Source organism: Myxine glutinosa, chromosome 4 (assembly GCF_964187855.1).
Source record: "Myxine glutinosa chromosome 4, kmMyxGlut1.1, whole genome shotgun sequence".
Lineage (NCBI taxonomy): Eukaryota > Metazoa > Chordata > Myxini > Myxiniformes > Myxinidae > Myxine > Myxine glutinosa.
The window spans coordinates 164,549,747-164,572,448 of NC_136264.1; the positions used below are offsets into that span (position 1 = coordinate 164,549,747).

At 43.3% G+C, this 22,702-nt stretch overlaps 1 protein-coding gene across 2 annotated transcripts in view; it reads left to right on the forward strand.

Annotated features, from left to right (window-relative positions):
- LOC137425478 (lipopolysaccharide-responsive and beige-like anchor protein) overlaps nt 1-22,702 on the forward strand; it is a 722,436-nt gene that overhangs the window by 619,966 nt on the left and 79,768 nt on the right. For both annotated transcript variants that reach the window (XM_068113965.2, XM_068113966.2), the window contains exons 42-45: nt 6,743-6,858; nt 7,528-7,640; nt 17,717-17,857; nt 20,500-20,619. In XM_068113965.2, the coding sequence (XP_067970066.2) occupies nt 6,743-6,858; nt 7,528-7,640; nt 17,717-17,857; nt 20,500-20,619 (490 nt within the window). The remainder of the gene's footprint in view (nt 1-6,742; nt 6,859-7,527; nt 7,641-17,716; nt 17,858-20,499; nt 20,620-22,702) is intronic.

The following is a 22,702-nucleotide window of genomic DNA, read 5'->3' on the forward strand; positions in this document are numbered from 1 at the left end:
TGGGGATGGAAGGTTGCTGTCCTATCCAGCTAATTGGCCACCAAGGGCAGCAAGCTCGATGAGTGCCTGAAAGGAAAGGAAAGAAAGAGGGAGAGAAGGGTGAGGGAAGAGGTGAGAGAAAGAGAGGGGAAGAGAGAGAGGGGTGAGGGTGAGGAGAGGGAGAGAGGAGGAAGAGAGAGAGAGGAGGAAGAGAGAGAGAGGAGGGGGAAGAGAGAGAGAGGAGGGGGGAGAGAGAGCAGGGGGAGAGAAAGAGAGGAGGGGGAACATAGGGGAGTGAGAGAAAGAGAGGAGGGGGGGAGAGATTGAGGAGGGGGAAGAGAGAGGAGGGGGAGAGAAACGAGAGAGAGAGAGAGAGGGAGAGGGGGGGGGAGAGAGAGAGTGAGACAGAGAGGAGGGGGAAAAAAAAAGAGAGGAGTGGAGAGAGGGAGGAGGAGGGGGAGAGAGAGAGGAGGGGGAGAGAGGGGAGGGGGAGAGAGAGGGGAGGGGGAGAGAGAAGGGAGGGGGAGAGAGAGGACACGACCTTCCTGAATTTTTCCCAATTGTACTTTTCATGTGCAATTAAAGTTTCAGGAATGTCAGATTATTTTCTCTAATCAGGATTTGATCCCCAACGAGAATGACATATTCGTCATTCAGTTAACTTGCGCAAACGCAGAATTATACTGTGCCGCTTAATTTTTTTTTGTTTGAGTTGACTATTCAGAGAGAGGTTTCCCTAATAAACATTTAACTAATATTCGTATGCTAAACCTCCACATTTCATCATCCATGAATGCTTCAAAAGTGGTTACTGCACTTTTGGCCAGCTGAGATTGAAATTTAATAATGGACTTCACTTTGTCGTCTTCGTTCATGTAGGAACACCAACAAAAATAATATTGCTTCTGCTTTATTTCGAGACCGAGTTGTTGCTTTGACGTAATACTCTAACACAGAGATGCGTATTTCTTACTAAAGGAAATGTAGTATGGGATTTTGGATCTAATATTCTGCACGTCGGTATTCATGTATCAGATTATTTATCCCACCCCCTTTAATTATCCCCCTAGCCTGATTTTCCATCTTTGCCCCCATGCTCCCTGGGTCCATATATGTGTCTTCATCTTTGCCCCCATGCTCCCTGGGTCCATATATGTGTCTTCATCTTTGCCCCCATGCTCCCTGGGTCCATATATGTGTCTTCATCTTTGCCCCCGTGCTCCCTGGGTCCATATATGTGTCTTCATCTTTGCCCCCGTGCTCCCTGGGTCCATATATGTGTCTTAATATTTGCCCCCATGCTCCCTGGGTCCATATATGTGTCTTCATCTTTGCCCCCATTCCCCCTGGATCCATATATGTGTCTTCATCTTTGCCCCCATGCTCCCTGGGTCCATATATGTGTCTTCATCTTTGCCCCCATGCCCCCTGGGTCCATATATGTGTCTTCATCTTTGCCCCCATGCCCCCTGGGTCCATATATGTGTCTTCGTCTTTGCCCCCATGCTCCCTGGGTCCATATATGTGTCTACATCTTTGCCCCCATGCCCCCTGGGTCCATATATGTGTCTTCATCTTTGCCCCCATGCCCCCTGGGTCCATATATGTGTCTTCATCTTTGCCCCCATGCCCCCTGGGTCCATATATGTGTCTTCATCTTTGCCCCCATGCCCTCTGGGTCCATATATGTGTCTTCATCTTTGCCCCCATGCCCCCTGGGTCCATATATGTGTCTTCATCTTTGCCCCCATGCTCCCTGGGTCCATATATGTGTCTTCATCTTTGCCCCCATGCTCCCTGGGTCCATATATGTGTCTTCATCTTTGCCCCCATGCTCCCTGGGTCCATATATGTGTCTTCATCTTTGCCCCATGCTCCCTGGGTCCATATATATGTGTCTTCATCTTTGCCCCCGTGCTCCCTCGGTCCATATATGTGTCTTCATCTTTGCTTCCCCCATACCCTCTGGGTCCATATATGTGTCTTCATCTTTGCCCCCATGCTCCCTCGGTCCATATATGTGTCTTCATCTTTGCTTCCCCCATACCCTCTGGGTCCATATATGTGTCTTCATCTTTGCTTCCCCCATACCCTCTGGGTCCATATATGTGTCTTCATCTTGGCCCCCATGCTCCCTCGGTCCATATATGTGTCTTCATCTTTGCCCCCATGCCCCCTGGGTCCATATATGTGTCTTCATCTTTGCACCCATGCTCCCTCGGTCCATATATGTGTCTTCATCTTTGTCCCCATGCCCCCTGGGTCCATATATGTGTCTTCATCTTTGCCCCCATGCTCCCTCGGTCCATATATGTGTCTTCATCTTTGTCCCCATGCCCCCTGGGTCCATATATGTGTCTTCATCTTTGCCCCCATGCTCCCTCGGTCCATATATGTGTCTTCATCTTTGCTTCCCCCATGCCCCCTGGGTCCATATATCTGTCTTCATCTTTGCCCCCATGCTCCCTCGGTCCATATATGTGTCTTCATCTTTGCCCCCATGCTCCCTCGGTCCATATATCTGTCTTCATCTTTGCCCCCATGCCCCCTGGGTCCATATATCTGTCTTCATCTTTGCCCCCATGCTCCCTCGGTCCATATATGTGTCTTCATCTTTGTCCCCATGCTCCCTGGGTCCATATATGTCTCTTCATCTTTGCCCCCATGCCGCCTGGGTCCATATATGTGTCTTCATCTTTGCCCCCATGCTCCCTCGGTCCATATATGTGTCTTCATCTTTGCCCCCATGCTCCCTCGGTCCATATATGTCTCTTCATCTTTGCCCCCATGCTCCCTGGGTCCATATATGTGTCTTCATCTTTGCCCCCATGCTCCCTGGGTCCATATATGTGTCTTCATCTTTGCCCCCATGCTCCCTGGGTCCATATATGTGTCTTTAATAGACGTTATGTTGACTCACTTTATTGCGGTTAGGTTGTTACATATCGATGGTCACACCAATTCAAGCCCTTGTTCAAAATCCTTGAACTGGTTTAAGTATATAAAATGCCGAACTACGCGTTCGGAGCTAAGAGCCATCTGTAGTGAATGGGATTTTATAACAGCATTTCAAAGCACATCTGTCAGTTTGAATAGCAGCCACGTGCAAATACAGGAAGATACATGTTTAACTTTCAAACAACTTGGGGGGGATGGGGTAGTCTTCTCTTCGCATAATGTGCAGTCCGACAGGATGGAGCAGAGGTAGCACGTTTACATCATCTGAGCTGTGTAGTCTGGGTTCTATTCCTGACCCGACTATAAACTGTCTAGTCGGTGCGTCACAGGCAAGGCGGTTACGTCACAAAGCGTGCTATCTTCAGATGAGCTGGGTGTCCTCTCGGCCAGGGTTTGTTGGTGGACCCCAAAGATCCCCACGGTGTCTTTTTCACAAAGAGTATAGGAAAGCTATCTCCGGCACCCGAAGACAAATTCCACATTCCTACCCAAACTGTGGATGGCAGTTGGTTTTCTCGGGGTCCCTTAAGGCACCAGGTTACTCTGCTTGCTATCTCGAGAGTGTCGTTGCTGTACAGGCCGCAGCTCCTACACTGTAAAACAAGCTCAAGCACCTAGGTGTTCGCATGTCATTTATGAATGGCCATCTTAGGCTATGAGGAGCAGCCATCAGATAGCAAGACAAGCATGCTTTCACAATTTGAACTGTGCCCAAAATGATATCAGAATCCTTTTATGTGCGTCTTTTCAAATATTTGAAGGAATTGTGATTTAAATTGGAAGCCTAAGTTAGGATTGGACACAAAGGATGAGCTAAATAGGCTACAGTGTGTAATTTTCTTTAGAATGCACAAGGAAACTTGAACGCAAGATGAGACCACCTTGATCCATGACACCTGAGTCATGTTTACATGTCATCATCGATTAGGTTATCTTCAGGAGTCTTTCACCTTTCTTTAATTTATTCACTTCCCTTCCCCCTCCACTCCTTTCCTTTTGAAAAGTGCATTTCTTCATTCAAGACTATTACTTTGTAATCTTTAAATTAAACAAAATACAAATTTAACTAACTATAGAACCACCTTGAGGGGCCATTTTTCCCCGCAGAGCAGGGGTTGGCCTTTCTTCGGACACCCTGGTCCCTTTTTTGAAGCAATGTTTTACGGCCGGATGCCCTTCCTGCCGCCAACCCTGTTAGACGCCACTTGCGACACACAGGGAATTACCAGTGAACTGGTAGTCAATTTGCCGACCTCGGAAGGATGACAGGCTGAGTCAACCCCCCTGGTGTTAATTCAGCGATCGACTGGGATTTGAACCCAGGATCCTAGGATCCCAAGCCTGCACCCTAACAGCTAAGCCAACACCAGGCTAAATTGAACTAACTATGCTGGACTTATTCATTTTGTGCCTTCCATTTTGGTCGATCAAGAGAATACAGGAAGGAAGCCTGGTGCCGGCTTAGGATCTGGCGTTGGCTTAGCGGTTAGGGTGGCTGGCGTGGATTTAGCCTGGTGTTGGCTTAGCGGTTAGGGTGGCTGGCGTGGATTTAGCCTGGCGTTGGCTTAGCGGTTAGGGTGGCTGGCGTGGATTTAGCCTCGCGTTGGCTTAGCGGTTAGGGTGGCTGGCGTGGATTTAGCCTGGCGTTGGCTTAGCGGTTAGGGTGGCTGGTGTGGATTTAGCCTAGCGTTGGCTTAGCGGTTAGGGTGGCTGGCGTGGATTTAGCCTGGCGTTGGCTTAGCAGTTAGGGTGGCTGGCGTGGATTTAGCCTGGCGTTGGCTTAGCGGTTAGGGTGGCTGGCGTGGATTTAGCCTGGCGTTGGCTTAGCAGTTAGGGTGGCTGGCGTGGATTTAGCCTGGCGTTGGCTTAGCGGTTAGGGTGCCGGCTTGAGATCCTAGGATCCTGGGTTCGAATCCCGGTCGATCGCTGAATTAACGCCAGGGGGGTTGACTCAGCTTGTCATCCTTCCGAGGTCGGCAAATTGAGTACCAGCTTCTTGGGATGAATGATCCCGGTGTGTACCCCGATTTAGAATAGGTACACCGTATCCCTGCGCATCGTAAGAGGCGACTAAGGGTTGGCGTCAGGAAGGGCATCCGGCCATAAAAACATTGCCTCAAAACAGGGAACCATGATTGTCATGGGGCCCGCAAGGCTAACCCCCGCTTTAGTGGGGAAAAATGGCCTTAAAACGATCATTCATTCATTCATTCAGCCATTCATTCAAGAGAATACAGGAAGGCCTCGCCGTTCGTGGGTTTCCTGTTCTTGGGTTTCCCGTTCGTGGAGTTGCTCGATCGTTATGAATTTATTGAGGCGAGGTTTGTTGATCAATGTCAATGCGCTTGCATAATCGTGGATTGATGAACTATTTTCCACATTTATTCACCTAATTAACATGGGCCGTCAATACAATAACCCCCTCACATCACCAACATCATCATCTCCATCAACTCGTCTTTATCATCGCCATCATCAACATCGCGATCGCATTATTGGATCAAATATATCATCATTATTATTAAAGGTAAGTTTCATGATCTTAATAACTCAAGAAAATAAACTTTCTTTTATGTTATCAATAACTTTTGGCAAACACTTTGGCAAAAAGAGGTGGCAAATTTTAAAGTTGAAGTCCCAAACCCTATTTTCCCCATTACCCCTCAAGTTTTGCATCGTGGATTTGGAGTTCGTGGGGATTTTCAAGAACATAACCCCTTTGAACGACAAGGCCCTCTTGCAATATTGAATGTTGTGGTCTTCTACTAAATAATTTATTTATGTTGACATAGCGAGGACAGCGACGATCACCATTTTGACATTTTATAACAAACATAAATTAACAGCATTTTCATTCATTAGTTTACTGTGTGATCATGTGAATTATTTAATTACCATTTCTTCCATTTTTTAACCAAATCTAGGCTGGTACGTCTGTGCTTGGGATCCCTCCTGGGTTCGAATCCTGGTTGATCGCTGAATTAACGCCAGGGTGGTTGACTCAGCCTGTCATTTTTTTATTTTTTTTTGTATACTGAATCGAGGCTCATGAAAGAGCTGACATTTACTTCACAAACAAATCAACCAGACAAACAAAATATATAAAAAGATGGAGCGGAAGACAAGATGGGGAGAGAAGGGGAAGCACACAAACACAACATTTGAGAGCATGGAGAAGTGTGGGAGGGAGAGGGCTTGGGGGGAGTAGGCGTCGGAAGGGGGGGGGGGGTGGGAGAAGTATAAAACACAAGGACACCAAGGTCTTCCAGGACAGAAGTTGGTATATCAAAAAAGTGGAATTGGTGTGAAATTAGCAGGGGTAGAACAGATCAAGATTTTGGATGGGGGAAGATAAGAGATGGTGGTGAACAGCTGTTTTAAAGACCTAAAGACCATCCTTCCAAGGTCGACAAATTGAGTACCAGTTCACTCGTAATTCCCTGCGTGTCGCAAGAGGTGACTAACAGGGTTGGCGGCAGGAAGGGCATCCGGCCATAAAACATTGCTTCAAAAAGGGGACCACTGTGCCCGAAAAAGGCCAACCCCTGCTCTGCGGGGAAAAATGGCCTCTCCAGGTGGTTCTTCTTCTTCTTGGTGTTTACTGTGTGATCATGTGAATTATTTAATTATCATTTCTGCCATTTTTAAATTTAATCTCGGCTGGTACGTCTGTTTAACTTATCCACTTTCCTTTTATCAACACTTTACTCATACGATCGAAAAATCCCTTCCGGCCACTCAACACAGCTTTATTGTAAGTGGCCGATGAGTCGTCCACTAAAGTTGAGCATTTTCTCTTTGACAGGCGTTACTCACTGGCCTCACCGAGACAGCTTTTCAATGTGTCGAATATTACCCAGCGTTGGCAACGACGTGAAATTTCCAACTTTCAATACCTCATGTTCCTCAACACAATCTCTGGTATGCCTTTGGTGTCGGTCTCTTGCATTCACCGTCTCTTGACACATTTTGCGCAAATGTTGGTTTTCTTACAATTTGCATATAAGCAAGGGGAGTACAGACAGTTGCAGAATATTTGAATATTTTATTTTTTAATTTTTGTACTAAACAGCAGGTTTCAAATGAATATGTTGGGAATGGATGTTTGCCTTTTACTTATGAAGAAAAACCTCCATTGCCTTAACAATTGGCTGTCATGGACAGGAAGTGCACAGCTCCTTGACAAGACTTGATGAAATTGGATAGCTTAGTCTCCATTCACAAATGCGTGTAAACTTGTCACAATGTGTCTACTGGCAGTCTTTTTGATGAATCGACAGACATCACGAGGTGGTGTTTCGGTAGGATTTCATCGAGAGAATGAGGGTGGAGACGGGTGATCAGGCAGAGAGACAGTTATCTGGTGGTTGTATTTATGTTCTGATTGTGATCAGCTCTGCTCAAAGAGCAGGCGCCATTGAAATTTATGGGGTGGGTGATATGCCTTCTCCACTGGCCTCATCTTTCTTTCTTTTTTCTTCTTTCCTCTAACCTCCACTCCCCCCTCCTCCTCCTTTACCCCTCTCCTCACATCCCTTGCTCACTTTCATCTCATGTGCGACTTCAATATTCCTGCTTCCATATCCACAGGCCGGACATATAATGATCTAAATCAGTATCCAGTCTTCCCATGGGTTATCGCCAACTATGAGTCAGAGGAACTTGACCTCACACTGCCGAGCAACTTCCGCGATCTCTCAAAGGTACAAACTCGTGGGTGTCTTTTGGATTCACAGGGATAACAAGTGTTGTTATTGTCATGACCTAATGCGTGATTTTTATTATTGTCCATCAGTAATTCTCTTATGATTCAAAATTATGAATAAAGTACATACATCTCAAGTAAATAGACAAAAAGTCATTTCAGCGTCTCTATTTTCAGCATTTAGTCTGGGCTCCCATATGGCCGATGTGGCCAAAAAGCACTTTTTGCGTACAAGATGGCCTCCCCCTATTTTCTATGGCCCAAATAATAGGTATATTACCTTCGATGGCTCAAAGTGGTTTCGTGCGTGACACCTGGAAGATGCTTTTAAAAGTGATATGCGTGGCTGGTGGGAAATATTTTTTCATAAGGGAAAATGTTAACATTTTACGAACACGAATGCACATAATTACAGCTTTCATTAAATGCTAACAAATAAAATTCCAAAAGGTTAGCTCACTCTTTTCCCAGCCTGGTGTTGGCTTAGCGGTTAGGTTGCGGCTTGGGATCCTAGGATCCCGGGTTCGAATCCCGGGCGATCGCTGAATTAACGCCAGGGGGATTGACTCAGCCTGTCATCCTTCCGAGGTCGGCAAATTGAGTACCAGTTTACCTGTAATTCCATGTGTGTCGCAAGAGGCGACGAACAGGGTTGGTGGCAGGAAGGGCATCCGGCCGTAAAACATTGCTTCAAAAAAGGGACCACGGTGCCCGAAAAAGGCCAACCCCTGCTCTGCGAGGGGAAATGGCCTCTAAAGGCGGGTATAGCTCACTCTTTTGCTGTGACTGTCATGTCAATTTATTGAAAACGAACCGTTTGTGCTTCGATCTTGTGTAGTCCCTAAAACGCGTCTTGATCCTGGAAATGGTTGCAGTTTAAACTGCTCGGAGTTTAAGCTTAAATGAAGATACAGTATTGTGTATTGTCTTCCGAAGATAGGCGTTGAGTTTAAATTGCATAGTTTTAATCATACTGGTATCACAGCTTTGTGTTAGAATTTCATTAGCCCGTCCCATGCACAGCAGGAGACGGGGTTTTGTAATCACTTCTGTGTGTCTGTCTGTGTCTGTGTGTGTCTATGCAGGCCTTAGCTTTTTTAACCATTTGGGTTAGTATCATCAAATTGTCACCGAAGCTTTATTATGAGAATATGGAGAATGCAAATTAACAATTTGGTCAAAAGGTCAAAAGCGCAAAGGTGGTTAGCATCACATAAAAATCATCAATTTTCATTTGATTGACATGAATTTTTAAGAATTTCCATATTGGCTCACTGAATTGGTTCACCAATCAAAAGCTAGAAGCTCATTATTTTTTTAGATCTAAATCTCAAAGGTGAAGGCTACATAAATCATCAATTTTCATCTTGTGTTTCTTTCAAACTTTTCGCTATTTTGAGCATACAGAAGAAGGAGAAGACGTCTGAATACAAATGGACGTGGACGGGCTTTTCATTTTCAGATGCTTTCTAGATTTATTTTAGATTCAAAATAAAAGTTCATTTTTACATACGTTCCATGAACCAGCCTCTCTAATTGGTGCAGGATTTACGCCATATTACAGGGGAGATAGTTACACATTATTGTGTGTAGACTAGAGGAATCATGAAACTTAAACTAAACAATAGATATATAATTAAATAATCACTCACAATTCGCAATCAAAAATAAATAATAATAATAATAATGCATTTATTTTATATAGCGCTTTTCAGGAAGCCCAAAGACGCTTTGACAGAGTGCAAAACATAATGCATAGCAAAACATAAAGACAATTGCAAAAAAAGAAGCGTCTTGCAATTGATAAAATGATAAAATAATTATTTAATAAACCAAGCAACCCCACTCCTTTAGCCATATCCCAACTATAATCTATTCACCCCTCCCTCTCCTCACCATGTGGAGAGTTTGTGATCTCTGTGAACCAGTATTTTTCCTTAAACAAAAAATACTAACAATATTAACCTGAGATCCCAACCCATAAGTGTAAAGGGATAATCAACCAAGTACCATGTCCATGAGTGGGTGGGAAAAAATGTTTGTACCTTCGAAAAACCGTGAATATGCGGAACACCAATGTAGTGGAGCGAATGTAGAAGAGCAGGTCGCACTTTATCAACTGCATATACGCAGAACCCGCGAATGTCGGGGTCCGACTGTATTACAGTAATAACAGTAATACATAATAACAGGAGTAATAACTAATAATTACATATTACAGTAATACAACAATTACAATACATCCTTAGACATCGAGTGCATCCATATGACGTCTGTCACCGTCATGGCACAAGAGAATTTTCTCCACGTGCGGTGTGAAAATCGATGCAAAATACCATGTGTTACGGTGCCAAATGCTTCCTGAATTATTTGTATATTTTCTGTAATGATGTATCATTTGTATTATCTGAAACAAAAAAGAAAACAGTATAAATACGTACATGGTATAAACAAATCTTGTATAAGCATTTAAAATCGTGTCCTGGGACTTATGACTCACCCTGTAGACCATGCATACTAGAAATGTAATTGCTCAAATATTCATGTTAAATTATAGTTTGGCTTAGCGGTGTTGGCTTAGCGACTAGGGTGCCAGCTTGGGATCCTAGGATCCTGGGTTCGAATCCCGGTCGATCGCTGAATTAACGCCAGGGGGGTTGACTCAGCCTGTCAGCCTTCCGAGGTCGGCTAATTGAGTACCAGTTCACTGGTAATTCCCTGGTTGTCGTAAAAAGGCGACAAACAGGGTTGGCGGCAGGAAGGGCATCCGGCCGTAAAACATTGCTTCAAAAAGGGGACCAACAAAAACAACAACAACCACGGTGCCCGAAAAAGGCCAACCCCTGCTTTGCGGGGAAAAATGGCCTCTAAAGGTGTTTTTTTTTTTTTTTAACAACAAACCAGTGGGCATATTTTAGGCAAAAAAGGCTTCTCCAAAAACAATCTGTGCACAATCAAAATATTATAGCTTTGAATTGTAAATTTTTTTTTTTTTGTATACAAGATCGAGGCTCGTGTAAGAGCAAACTGATGACATATGGTTATCAATCTCTATCAGAATATCGACCGTTTAAAGTATATGATGTTTTTTTGCATGTGCTATACACAGATCATCATTTTGTAGACATATGCGTATCATAGATAACTTGTGCGTGTACAGTCTTAGAGATCAAGTTCGATTTCATTCATATTCAATCAGGCCTGCATGCACATACACTACATAACCAAAAGTATGCGGACACCCCTTCTAATTAATGAATTCGACTATTTCAGCCACACCCATTGCTGACACGTATATATAATCAAGCACACAGCCATGCAATCTCCATAGACAAACATTGGCAGTTGAATGGGCTGTACTGCAGAGCTCAGTGACTTTCAATGTGGCACCGTCATAGGATACCACCTTTCCAACAAGTCAGTTCGTCAAATTGCTGCCCTGCTAGAGCTGCCCCGGTCAACTGTAAGTGCTGTTCTTGTAAAGTGGAAACGTCTAGGAGCAAAAACAGCTCAGCCGCTAAGTAGTAAACCACACAAGCTCACAGAACTGGACCGCCGAGCACTGAAGCGTGTAGCATGTAAAAATCGTCGAGCCCTGGCATCCACCAAACACAAGCCTAAGATCACCATGCACAATGCCAAGCATCGGCTGGAGTGGTGTAAAGCTTGCCGCCATTAAACTCTGGAGCAGTGGAAACGCGTTCTCTGGAGTGATGAATCACACTTCACCATCTGGCAGTCCAACGGACGAATCTGGGTTTGGCAGATGCCAGGAGAACGCTACCTGCCCTAATGCATAGTGCAAACTGTAAAGTTTGGTGGAGGAGGAATAATGCTCTGGGGCTGTTTTTCATGGTTCAGGCTCGGCCCCTTAGTTCCAGTGAAGGGAAATCTTGACGCTACAGCACACAATGACATTCTAGACGATTGTGTGCTTCCAACTTTGTGGCAACAGTTTGGGGAAGGCCCTTTCCTGTTTCCGCATGACAATGCCCCCATGCACAAAGCGAGGTCCATACAGAAATGGTTTGTCGAGATCAGTGTGGAAGAACTTGACTGGCCTGCACAGAGCCCTGACCTCAACCCCATCGAACACATTTGGGATTTATTGGAATGCCGACTGCGAGCCAGGCCTAATCGCCCAACATCAGTGCCCGACCTCACTAATGCTCTTGTGGCTGAATGGAAGCAAATCCCCACAGCAATGTTCCAACATCAGTGGAAAGCCTTCCCAAAAGAGTGGAGGTTGTTATAGCAGAAAAGGGGGGACGAACTCCATATTTATGCCCATGATTTTGGAATGAGATGTGTGATGTTCGGGTGTCCACATACTTTTGGTGATGTTGTGTATCTGGCTGTCCTTTGCAGGCACAAGCTAGGTCGCATGGCATATTCATTTTACGACAGGCACAGTGTCTAATGCAATGCTGCTTGCAACTACAAAAGTCCCTCTCTTCCAAGTTATGGGGGCATGCATTAAGACTCATTGGAATTGCCTTCACTTCAGTGATGGACTGGGAGCATACCAAGTGTGAATTTCTGCCACCCTGTGGAACAAAGAAAATGTCACTACCAAAATGTTTCTGCAGTCTCGACTTGAGACTTCACATTCTGTATGCTAAGGCTTACTCTTACTCATGTGTCATACCACATGCAACTAAATGTTTCTGGAATAAATCCTGCAATTCTGTCAGAATATAGACCTTCCCTTGCAGAAGTTGCTCAGATATTTCAGACAAGAGACAATAAAATGCAGCTACAAATTGTCCATATGGCTGTTCTGTTTTTTTCATTTGGAGGTTTTCTCAGCCTTAGAGTGTCATAACAGTGTTTATGGTAGCGGACTTCTGCTGCAACCATATCAAAAGGACTGCCTATGTCACCTTATATTCTCAGCAGAAGAGTTTTATCACCAACAGCCAAGGCTAGCTCTGCAGGTTCGGTGCCACATAGGATTGTTCTTTAAAAAACTAGTCCTTGCATTTAGTGTCATCCTGGAGGCGATATGATGATAAATTATGGCATGATTCGATGGCCGTTAGAATACTGTTATAACTCACATCTTGAATGTTATTGAGGCTTTCTGCTGTGGATTTCTGGTATATTACACAAAAGTCAAAATCTGTTGAGTATGTACTTTTCTTCTTCATGGGACTTGGGAAGGGAGTGAGATTTCCTGCCATCTTTCTGTATCTTCATCTGCTTCTCACTTGGTCATAACTGAAAAATATAGAAAAATATCTTATATATATATATATATATATATATATATATATATATATATATATATATATATATATATATATACATATATATGTAAACATTTGCTCTTCAATTTAAAGTATTGCTGTGGAATAAAATTGTCAGAACCATACTTATACTTGATAAGCATGCTACACCATCAGTCTTGCTGGAAAGCACGTGGTTCGATCAGCAGGCTTTGTTTACCTGCCAATGGGGGTCAATAACAAATCGGTCATAATTGACAAACAAAAAAAGATAATGACGTTCTGTAAAAACAAATGTCTTCGAAACACACAAATCTGTCAATAGTAGTAACCTGAAGATTTTTAAAAGAGCAATTGCATTCCCACAAAATGCTTAATTGTTTTTTCAATTTTTCACAATTGAAATCAGCAAAACGTACACCTAGGTACAGTCACGTGAAAAAGTAAGTACACCCCATGTAAAGTTTTGACTTTTTTCAACATATTTCAACATACAGCTATTTGATCTTCATTTCAACAATATTGATAGTTAAAGGTGATATAATATAACAAATATCATGAAACATTTACATTTTGTAGTCCATTGTATAATTTAAATAAACATAAATGCAAATTTCGCATGTGGAAAAAGTAAGTACACCCTTGGCTCTAATAGGTGGTATTGCCCCCTTTGGCAGAAACACCCTCAAGTAGGCGTTTCATATAACTGTCTACCAGTCTCTGACATCGACTGGGAGAAATTTTTGCCCACTCCTCCATGCAGAATTCTTTCAGTTGTGCGATGTTTGAGGGGTTTCTTGCATGCACAGCTCGTTTCAAATCCCCCCACAACATCTCGATGGGATTTAGATCCAGGCTTTGACTTGGCCATTCCAGAACCCTCCATTTCTTTCTTTTCAGCCATTCCTTGGTGGATTTACTGGTATGTTTAGGGTCATTGTCATGTTGCAAGGTCCACCTTCGATTGAGCATCAACTTTCCGACAGATGGCCTCACATTATCTCAAGCACCCTCTGGTACAATGAAGAATTCATAGTGGATTCTATGATGGTGAGCTGCCCAGGCCCTGATGCAGAAAAGCTGCCCCAAACCATAATATTTCCACCACCATGCTTTACAGTTGGTATCACATTCTTGTGGTCAAATGCTGTCTTTGGTTTTCGCCAAACATGTCTTCTGGTACTGTGGCCAAATAGCTCTACCTTTGACTCATCTGTCCAGAGCACATTGTTCCAGAAGTGCTGGTCTTTGCCTAGGTGTTCATTGGCAAACTTTAGTCTTGCCCTGATGTTCTTTCTGGACAGCAAAGGTTTCCTCCTGGCACACCTCCCATGTAGATCAAATTTGTGCCGCCTCTTTCTAATGGTAGACTCATGCACTTTGACATCAACAGTGGCAAGAGCTACCTGTAGGTCCCGTGATGACATTCTGGGGTTCTTACAGACTTTTTTCAGCATCTTGCAGTCTGCTCTCGGGCTGAACTTGCTGGGGCGGCCTGGCCTGAACAAGTTGGCAGTTGTTTGGAATCTTCTCCACTTGTAGATGATCTTCCGGACAGTCGAATGATTGATTTCAAATTGTTTGGAGATCTTTTTAAATCCCTTCCCAGACTCGTAGGCATCTATAAACTTCTTTCTGAAAACCTCAGAGAGCTCTTTTGATCTAGGCATGGTGACGCCGCACACTTCAACAACAAAGAGCAAACCAAACTAAATGTTTGAGGTTTAAACAAGACAGGTTCCTCTAAGATCCTCTCTAACAATGTTTAAATCATTTGCACCTGAGCTGGTGCACCTGATTCTAATTTTAGGTATTTGAAGTAGTGATAAATGTAGGGGTGTACTTACTTTTCCCACATGCAAAATTTGCATTTATGTTTATTTAAATTATACAATGGACTACAAAATGTAAATGTTTCATGATATTTGTTATATTATATCACCTTTATCTATCAATATTGTTGAAATGAAGATCAAATAGCTGTATGTTGAAATATGTTGAAAAAGTTAAAACTTTACATGGGGTGTACTTACTTTTTCACGTGACTGTACATGTCGGCATATAACTCAGCTATCGCTTAATGGTGAAAACACCTCTCCATTTTATTTTTATCCTGAATAAAAGATCAATCTCCAATGGAAATTTCAGGTTTCTATCCCTTATCAATCTTAATTTATGACCGAACAAACATGTTCAAACATATCCAACTTTTCAAGATTTTTTTTTTTTTTTTTTTTTTTTTTTTGTATACTGAATCGAGGCTCGTGAAAGAGCTAACATTTACTTCACAAACAAATCAACCAGACAAACAAAATATATAAAAAGCGGGAGCGGAAAACAAGATGGGGAGAGAAGGTGAAGCACACAAACACAACATTTGAGAGCAGGGAGATGTGTGGAAGGGAGAGGGCTTGGGGGGAGGAGGCATGGGAAGGGGGGGGGGGGTGGGAGAAGTATAAAACACAAGGACACCAATGACTTCCAGGACAGAAGTTGGTATTTCAAAAAAGTGGAATTGGGGTGAAATTAGCGGGGGTAGAAAAGATCAAGGTTTTGGATGGGGGAAGATAAGAGATGGTGGTGAACAGCTGTTTTAAAGACCTGGAGGGTGGAGTGGGATTGAAGAGAGTGAGGGAGTTTGTTCCAGAGGCGGGAGAAAAGAGGAATGAAGGAGTGAAGGTGAGCAGAGAGTCTTGATTTTGGCAGTTTGACCATAAGAGGGTAGCAGGCAGATCTTGTGCGACCTGTAGGAATATTTGCGGGACAGAGCCCAGAGAGAGCTGGGGGGGCAAGGCCAGAGAGGAGTCGGTAGAAGATGGAAAGACCACCAACCTGCCTGCGGTGAGTGAGTGAGAGGCCCTTGGAGTTAGCTTCATCGCGGGAGATTCCAATGATTCTGAATGCTTTGGATTCAACAGCGTGAAGACGAGCTAGGTGTGAGGCAGGAGCACCAGCCCAGAGGGGAGAGCAGTATTCCATTGAGCTGCGGATGAAAGCCTTGTATGTGGTGAGGAGCTCAGGTGTGCCAAGGAAGGACTTCGCACGACGGAGGATGCCCAGTCGGCGACTGGCTTTGGAGGCCAGATTTGAAATGTGGTTTTCCCAGGAAAGATCATGGCAGATAGTGAGACCCAAAAGCTTGAGTGACAGAACTTCTTGGAGAGGATTATTCAGAAAGTGGATGGGAGGGTTGTCCAGTCGGTCTTTTCGGAGAGACATCGTAAGAGTGTGAGATTTGTCAGGATTGAAAGACATGTTCCACTTGTTTGCCCAGTCTGTGATTTTGTCCAGGTCTGCAGAGAGTGAGGAGGCAGCAGACTGCCGATCTGAGGGATGAAGAATGGAGCGACAGAGAGTAGAGTCATCAGCAAAGAGATACAGAGGATTTTCAAGAGAGTCAGAGAGATCATTGATGAAGACCAGAAAAAGGACAGGGCCTAGAACACTGCCTTGTGGAACTCCAGCCTGAACAGGAAGAGGAGATGAGAGAAACCCATTCAGGGCCACATGTTGACTACGACTAGAGAGGAAGTCCGCCAGCCATGCGTGGAGATTTCCATGGATACCAAAAGAGGAGAGTTTGGTGAGCAGAGCGGGGTGCCAGACCGTATCGAAGGCACGTGATATGTCAAGGGAGACTGCTCTAATTTCCTGTTTGGCATTGAGGACCTCCATCCATTGTTGAGAAAGCAGAAGCAGCATGTCCAGAGTAGAGTGTCCAGGTCTGAAGATATGGGCATTACCGAAAATTGCACTCCAACACGTTAGTTCAGATTTTGTCCCAGATGGAATTGTTTTCAGGCCCATAGTTTTCTACACCATCCTGTTTCTGGTGTAGGAAGGTTATATCTATCATTTAAAACATGGAAAACGAGGGGAAGCCATCTTGTCAATAGGACCCAATTTTCAGGCTAATTGGGAGGCTAATTGGGGTTGCGAGCTCAGGATAATTATTCTGCTCTGAAAGCAAGTGAAATATTTATTTAATGTACAATGTCATTTTCGAAATTGATTTGAACAACAATATATGTACAATGAAGCCGGGCATGTCATTATTTTGTACACACAAGATAGATTTTCAAAGATTATCATGAGTAGGCCACCAGTTCAAAGAGCAATTAATTCAAACTACGCTTCATTGTAGGTTGTAAGTAGGCCTAGCGACTCTGCTAGTCTCCGAAATTGGTCTGCATTGGGCCTAATCCTAACCAAACCTGCTTGCTTGCACAGGTGATAATGGCTCGACAAACAATATGCATGGCTGTGCATGAGTCTGCCTTGATCGAAAGCTTACCATTTCAAAAATCTAACAGCTTTTGCAAGAGATTTGGAGCTTCCGCAGTTATCTAGGAGTTACACAGTATGGATTTATGCGCACATCTTGTCAGACAGGTGCTTAGACAGTGGCAGCTGTGCAGTGATGGCTTTGAAAATTTGATGAAGATCCTCCCAACAATATTTCTCAATGATGAGGGTTTGACCATTGACATCTCACTAAAGGATGTGACCATTTTATTGGATTCATTTCCTGCTTATGGGTCCATCAAGACATAAATACATAGTTATTTCTACACTGCTGATTGGCTGTAGATTTGCATTTAAAAGTCAAGTAATAATTGGTCTGAAAAAGTGAATTTAGAATCCATGGCAGTTAAGGGGAGGTTAAGAAGGGGAGAGGGTGTGTGGCCTAAAACAAAAATTTCCATTTTTAAAGCCACATGAAAATGGCAATATCATCTGGCTTGCAGAGAATACAATGATGTCCTTTTACGGTTTACACAATTGATTAAGAATGATATTGTATGAGTTAGCAGTGTAAACTAACTGTTCGATAATGTCTTTGCAGCCGGTTGGAGCCCTAAACCCACAACGAGCTGCAGTATTTGCTGAACGGTACATGTCGTGGGACAATTCGGATGTGCCAGCTTTCCACTATGGCACTCATTACTCAACTGCTGCTTTTGTGCTCATGTGGCTCCTCAGAGTGGTTTGTTTGCATCTCTCAACATCAGTAAACTGTGCTAATTACCTCTGCCACCTAAGGTGGAAGGTGGTTATGTTTTCACCCCTGTCTGTCTGTTTGTGTGTTTGTCTGTGAACGGGATATCTCAAAAAAGTTTTGGACGGATTTGAACGAAATTTCTTGGAGAGGTTGGGAGTGTGACAAGGACAAAAAGATTAGATTTTGGTGAAAATCCGAATCTGGATTCGGATCCGAGAATTTTTATGGCGAAGCCCATTGGGCGAAGCCGTCCAGAACAGTGTTTGTCCATCCGTATGTATGTCCCCTCAAACGTATACCCATCAGAGCTGAAGATATGGTCACATGACAGGGTGATGTGATTACGTCTGATGTCATTACGGCGGTACGGTGGCTGACTCTCCACAATCTGCCATTTTGATTTATATGCCGTTCATGCCGAACACATCATCGAACCTGTCATATATCACAATCGCCATGCTCTACCTTTACGATCTTCATTCAGTGTGAAACACAAACAAACCGATTGTTAATGGCAGTTAAGCATCGGCGTGAAATATCGAAAGCATCGGCGTTACGTCTCTTCCAACAATACGGTACGTATAGGCCTTAAGCGTGATGACTCATCTTCGGACCGCTTCGGACAAATTAAACTCAGGTTTCTCAATACAGTGGTGTATCGTTTCAGTAGTATCATTTTCGTAATATTAATAATAATAATAATAATAATAATAATAATATTGGAAATATAACCATAAAACTTTAATCCCAATGTCGCGAATGGAAAGTTAATGGATTGAAGCAGTGTATGGTTCATGATCAATGATCTAAGCGATGTTCAGCACTAATATTAATAACCGAGGAAGTAGGGAATTAGCCTTGGTTTTTTTTATAGTAATATAATTTTCGAAATAATGATGACGTAACGTTAATATTATATTAACTTATATTATATAATATTAACTCCTAAGTAAATCTAATCGTAATACTAATCCCATTGTAGTGACTGCAAACTTACTGGAAGTTAAAATACATAAGTTTTGTGTCCGTTACGTCATTATGTATATGATGTTATTACGACGGCTGAGTGTACTGACCAACATTTTAATTTACAAGTACATCCGCTCACTACAGGAGTGGCAGGAAGGGTCATTCCTCTTTGGGGTATATAGATTACAGTCGATCTATGGTCAAGTCTCAAGAACATTGGGTGTGTTCATTTACCAAGTTTCTTGTGGAGAGATCACCAAGTGGTTTAAGCATTGAGCAAGCACTCCATTCAAAACCGTTACGGAACGGGTTGCTTGGCAAGCGCTAGCTAGCTGCTTGGTAAATGAGCACACCCCAACCCTTGTAGGGGTACATAGATTACAGTAGATCTATGCTCAGTTCTGTAAGTAAAACTTACATCACGGATGTCGAGATTCCTCCAAATTTCTTTGTTTAATGCTATAAACAGCATCAACGACTATTTGAAAAGCTAAACATATGTGTTTGTAGTTTATAATATTTTACAAGCCTGGCTGTTAGACTTTTGGTCTTGTTTTTATGTTATTAAGTGATTCTTCACCACACAGAGATGGGGCCAAAAACGATATATAGCAAGATATTTTAAAACGTTGTAGACGGATTATGACAAATCTTGGTGGATGAGTTGGTTAGGTGACAAGAACAAGCCAATTTGATTTTGGTTCAGGTCTGCATCCAGATCTGACCTATCAAGGGATGCAAAATGTAAACTGTTCAACTTGGCCGAGGTATGCACTCCACTGAGTGTCGTTCTAATTTATAATCGTTTCTCTAATAATGCAAATTTTGTCTTTCTTTATTATAAATATATTTCAATGAACTTCACGTTATTTTTTAACTTCTCATCCTAAAATTGTTATACGTTTTTTCTTATGAAACGTAACGGAAATTAAACAAAGTGAGAATTGCTTTGCGATACATGTCACCTACCGGTCCCAATATTTTGCATAGTAAAGCCATAACAAATTTTTAAAATTGCCGAAACTCCCTGAAGCTCAAACCTTTTCTGTAACATCATAATCAAGCCATGTACCAAGTTTCAGTTCACTATGTTCACTATTTAAAAGGGCAGCTTAGAATTGCCGACCTCCCAGACTCAGAGCAGATGCTCTAACCATTACGCCACTGAGTCTGGATAAAGTTTGATAGGGATCATATTATAGCCATTTATAAGGTTCGTATTAGTCCCCTACCCGGAGTGGACTAGAGGTTTGCTCTCCGTCTATCTGTCCGTCCCACCTGTGGTTATCTTGACGTTTTCCCATACCCTTTAACATATTCAACTGAAACTTGGTGCATTCTACCATTTGGTGAAGTATCGTGAAGATCGGCTTCAAATTGTGACCTGAAGGCGATTGACATACAAACTGGCAGACAGACAGAATAATACACACCATATTGGAAAAATACACACCAATATACAGAATAATACACACCAATATACAGTACAGTACTTGGAAAAATATTTGATTTTATACGAGGGCTAGAAGTCCTCTACAACCAGCTTTTTATGACATATCTTACTGCTTCTGGAAATTGTCATAATTAGAGTTTAATAAATAGGAATTTTCTTTAATGCACTAACTTGTCTTTGTTCTGGTCTGTTTCTATCATTGTAGGAACCTTTTACCACTTTTTTCTTGAGTATCCAAGAGGGTCACTTTGACCATGCAGACCGCACTTTCTCGTCAGTGGCCAAAACTTGGCGCAACTGCCAGAGGGATATGAGCGACGTTAAGGTACGGTTACACAGAGAAGTGTACGTCTTCCTTTTATATACAGTAATATACACCAGTGGTGTTATTCTCCACACCAGTGATGTCTTATGTTATCTTCTGGTGTGACTGCAAAAAAGCAACATTGAGTGAGGCTCTTGAAACATGTCTTCTTGCTACCTTCTGGTTGGGTCTTGGCTCATACATTAAATTGTTTGTGCAACTGAATGTTTTTCAATTAAATCACATTAATACAGTTCTGGACATTGTAGAGTCAATTTCTAGGAGAGGTTTAAAACCATGGACAAAGAATGTATCACTGTGTAATTTGATATTTATTGTGAATGAACAGATATTTATATTTGTTTGTTTTTCCAGGTAAAACGTTTTGCATTTGACGTTTATTTAATGTCAAATAACCTTATTCATGCAGCAATTTGCTTTGCATAAAGAACGAGGAGGGACCCGAGCAACATCAATATCTGATGTGACCTCAAGTCCTCAACTCTCTCACCCCCCCCCCCCCCCCTCACAAACTCAAAGTCCTCACCCCCACCTCCCAATCCAAAAGTGTCATTCCCCTCTCCACTTCAAGACTTCAGATCCCCTCCCCACCCCACCCCACCTCCCCCCACCACAACTCCACAACACATCCCACCCATGCCCCCCCCCACCCCCAACACCACAACTCCTCAACACCTCCCACCCCCCACCGAGAATCCTTAACCCCCTTCCACCCATATCCCCAAAATCTCAACCTCCCCTCCAAACTCTGTCCCAGCTTTGTTTCCCCCCCCCCCCCCCCCCCCCACACACACAACCCCCACCCACCCCTTCCTTCTCAATCCCAACTCTGTCCCATCTCAATCCCAACTCTGTCCCATCTCAATCCCAACTCTGTCCCATCTTTGTTTCCCCACCCCCTTCCTCTCAATCCCATGTCTATCCTCCCTCACCCTCCTCCGACTCACAAAAGCAAATGGGCATTCCCACATCGAAACAGCAGAATTTTTATAGCTTTCCCTTCCCCTGTCATGCCATCACAGACTTCACAGAAACCCATCAAAACACAACAACAACATGCATTTTAAAAGGCCATTTTCCCTGCTAGAGCGGGGGTTAGCCTTGCGGTCCCCATGACAATCTTCTCCATTTTGCCCTATTTTCTGCATCTCTCCTTGTTAACCCCCTTGCCCGCATTTCTTCTTCCACCATCTTTAGCCAAGTCTTTCTCTGTCTTCCCCGTCTTCTACTTCCTTCTACATTCATTTCCATCACTCTTCTCAACCAGTCACTTTCATCCTTCCTCAACACATGACCAAACCATCTCAACCTGTTCCTCTTCACAGCATCAATCACAGGCTCTATTCCCATCATCTTTCGCAATTCATCATTTGTCTTCCTCTCTCTCAACGATACTCCGCACATCCGTCGAACCATTCGCATTTCCACCCTTTCCAACCTTCGTTGCTGCTCTACGTTCATTACCCATGTCTCACTCCCATAAATCATAACACTTCTCACACATGCAGCATACACCTTTCCCTTCAGCTTCAACGACACTCTCCTCATCATCAGCACGCCACTCAATTCCCGAAACTTTTTCCATGCACATCTCACTCGAGCAACCGTTGCCGAGTCTGATCCACCTTCTCCATTCAGCATGTCTCCGAGGTAGCAAAATGTTTTCACACCTTCCAGCTTCACGCCGTCTCCAAGATCCAACTCAACATTTCCTCCATCTGCAGCTCCCTCTGTGCACACCTTACATTTGAATGTAGCTGCCACACTGGTTAATGACCCTCTCAGACCACTACATTTTTGATGCAATGTTGTTGCAATGCGACTTCACAGAAACCCATCGCAGTTGCCTATCCATCACACAGTCCTCAACTCTCTCCAACTCAGTCCAACGCAGGACAAAATATGCAGAAACCCCATCGCATTGCAACTCTCAAGTTACCATGAGCAGACTAATTGAAGTGTTCGCATTATTCTAATTATGGTTTACTCAATTTTCTATACTAAATTAAAAATTACTTCATTTATCTTATACCTTATATTATTCCCCTCCCAATACATTCGAATATACTTGTTGCCATACTTG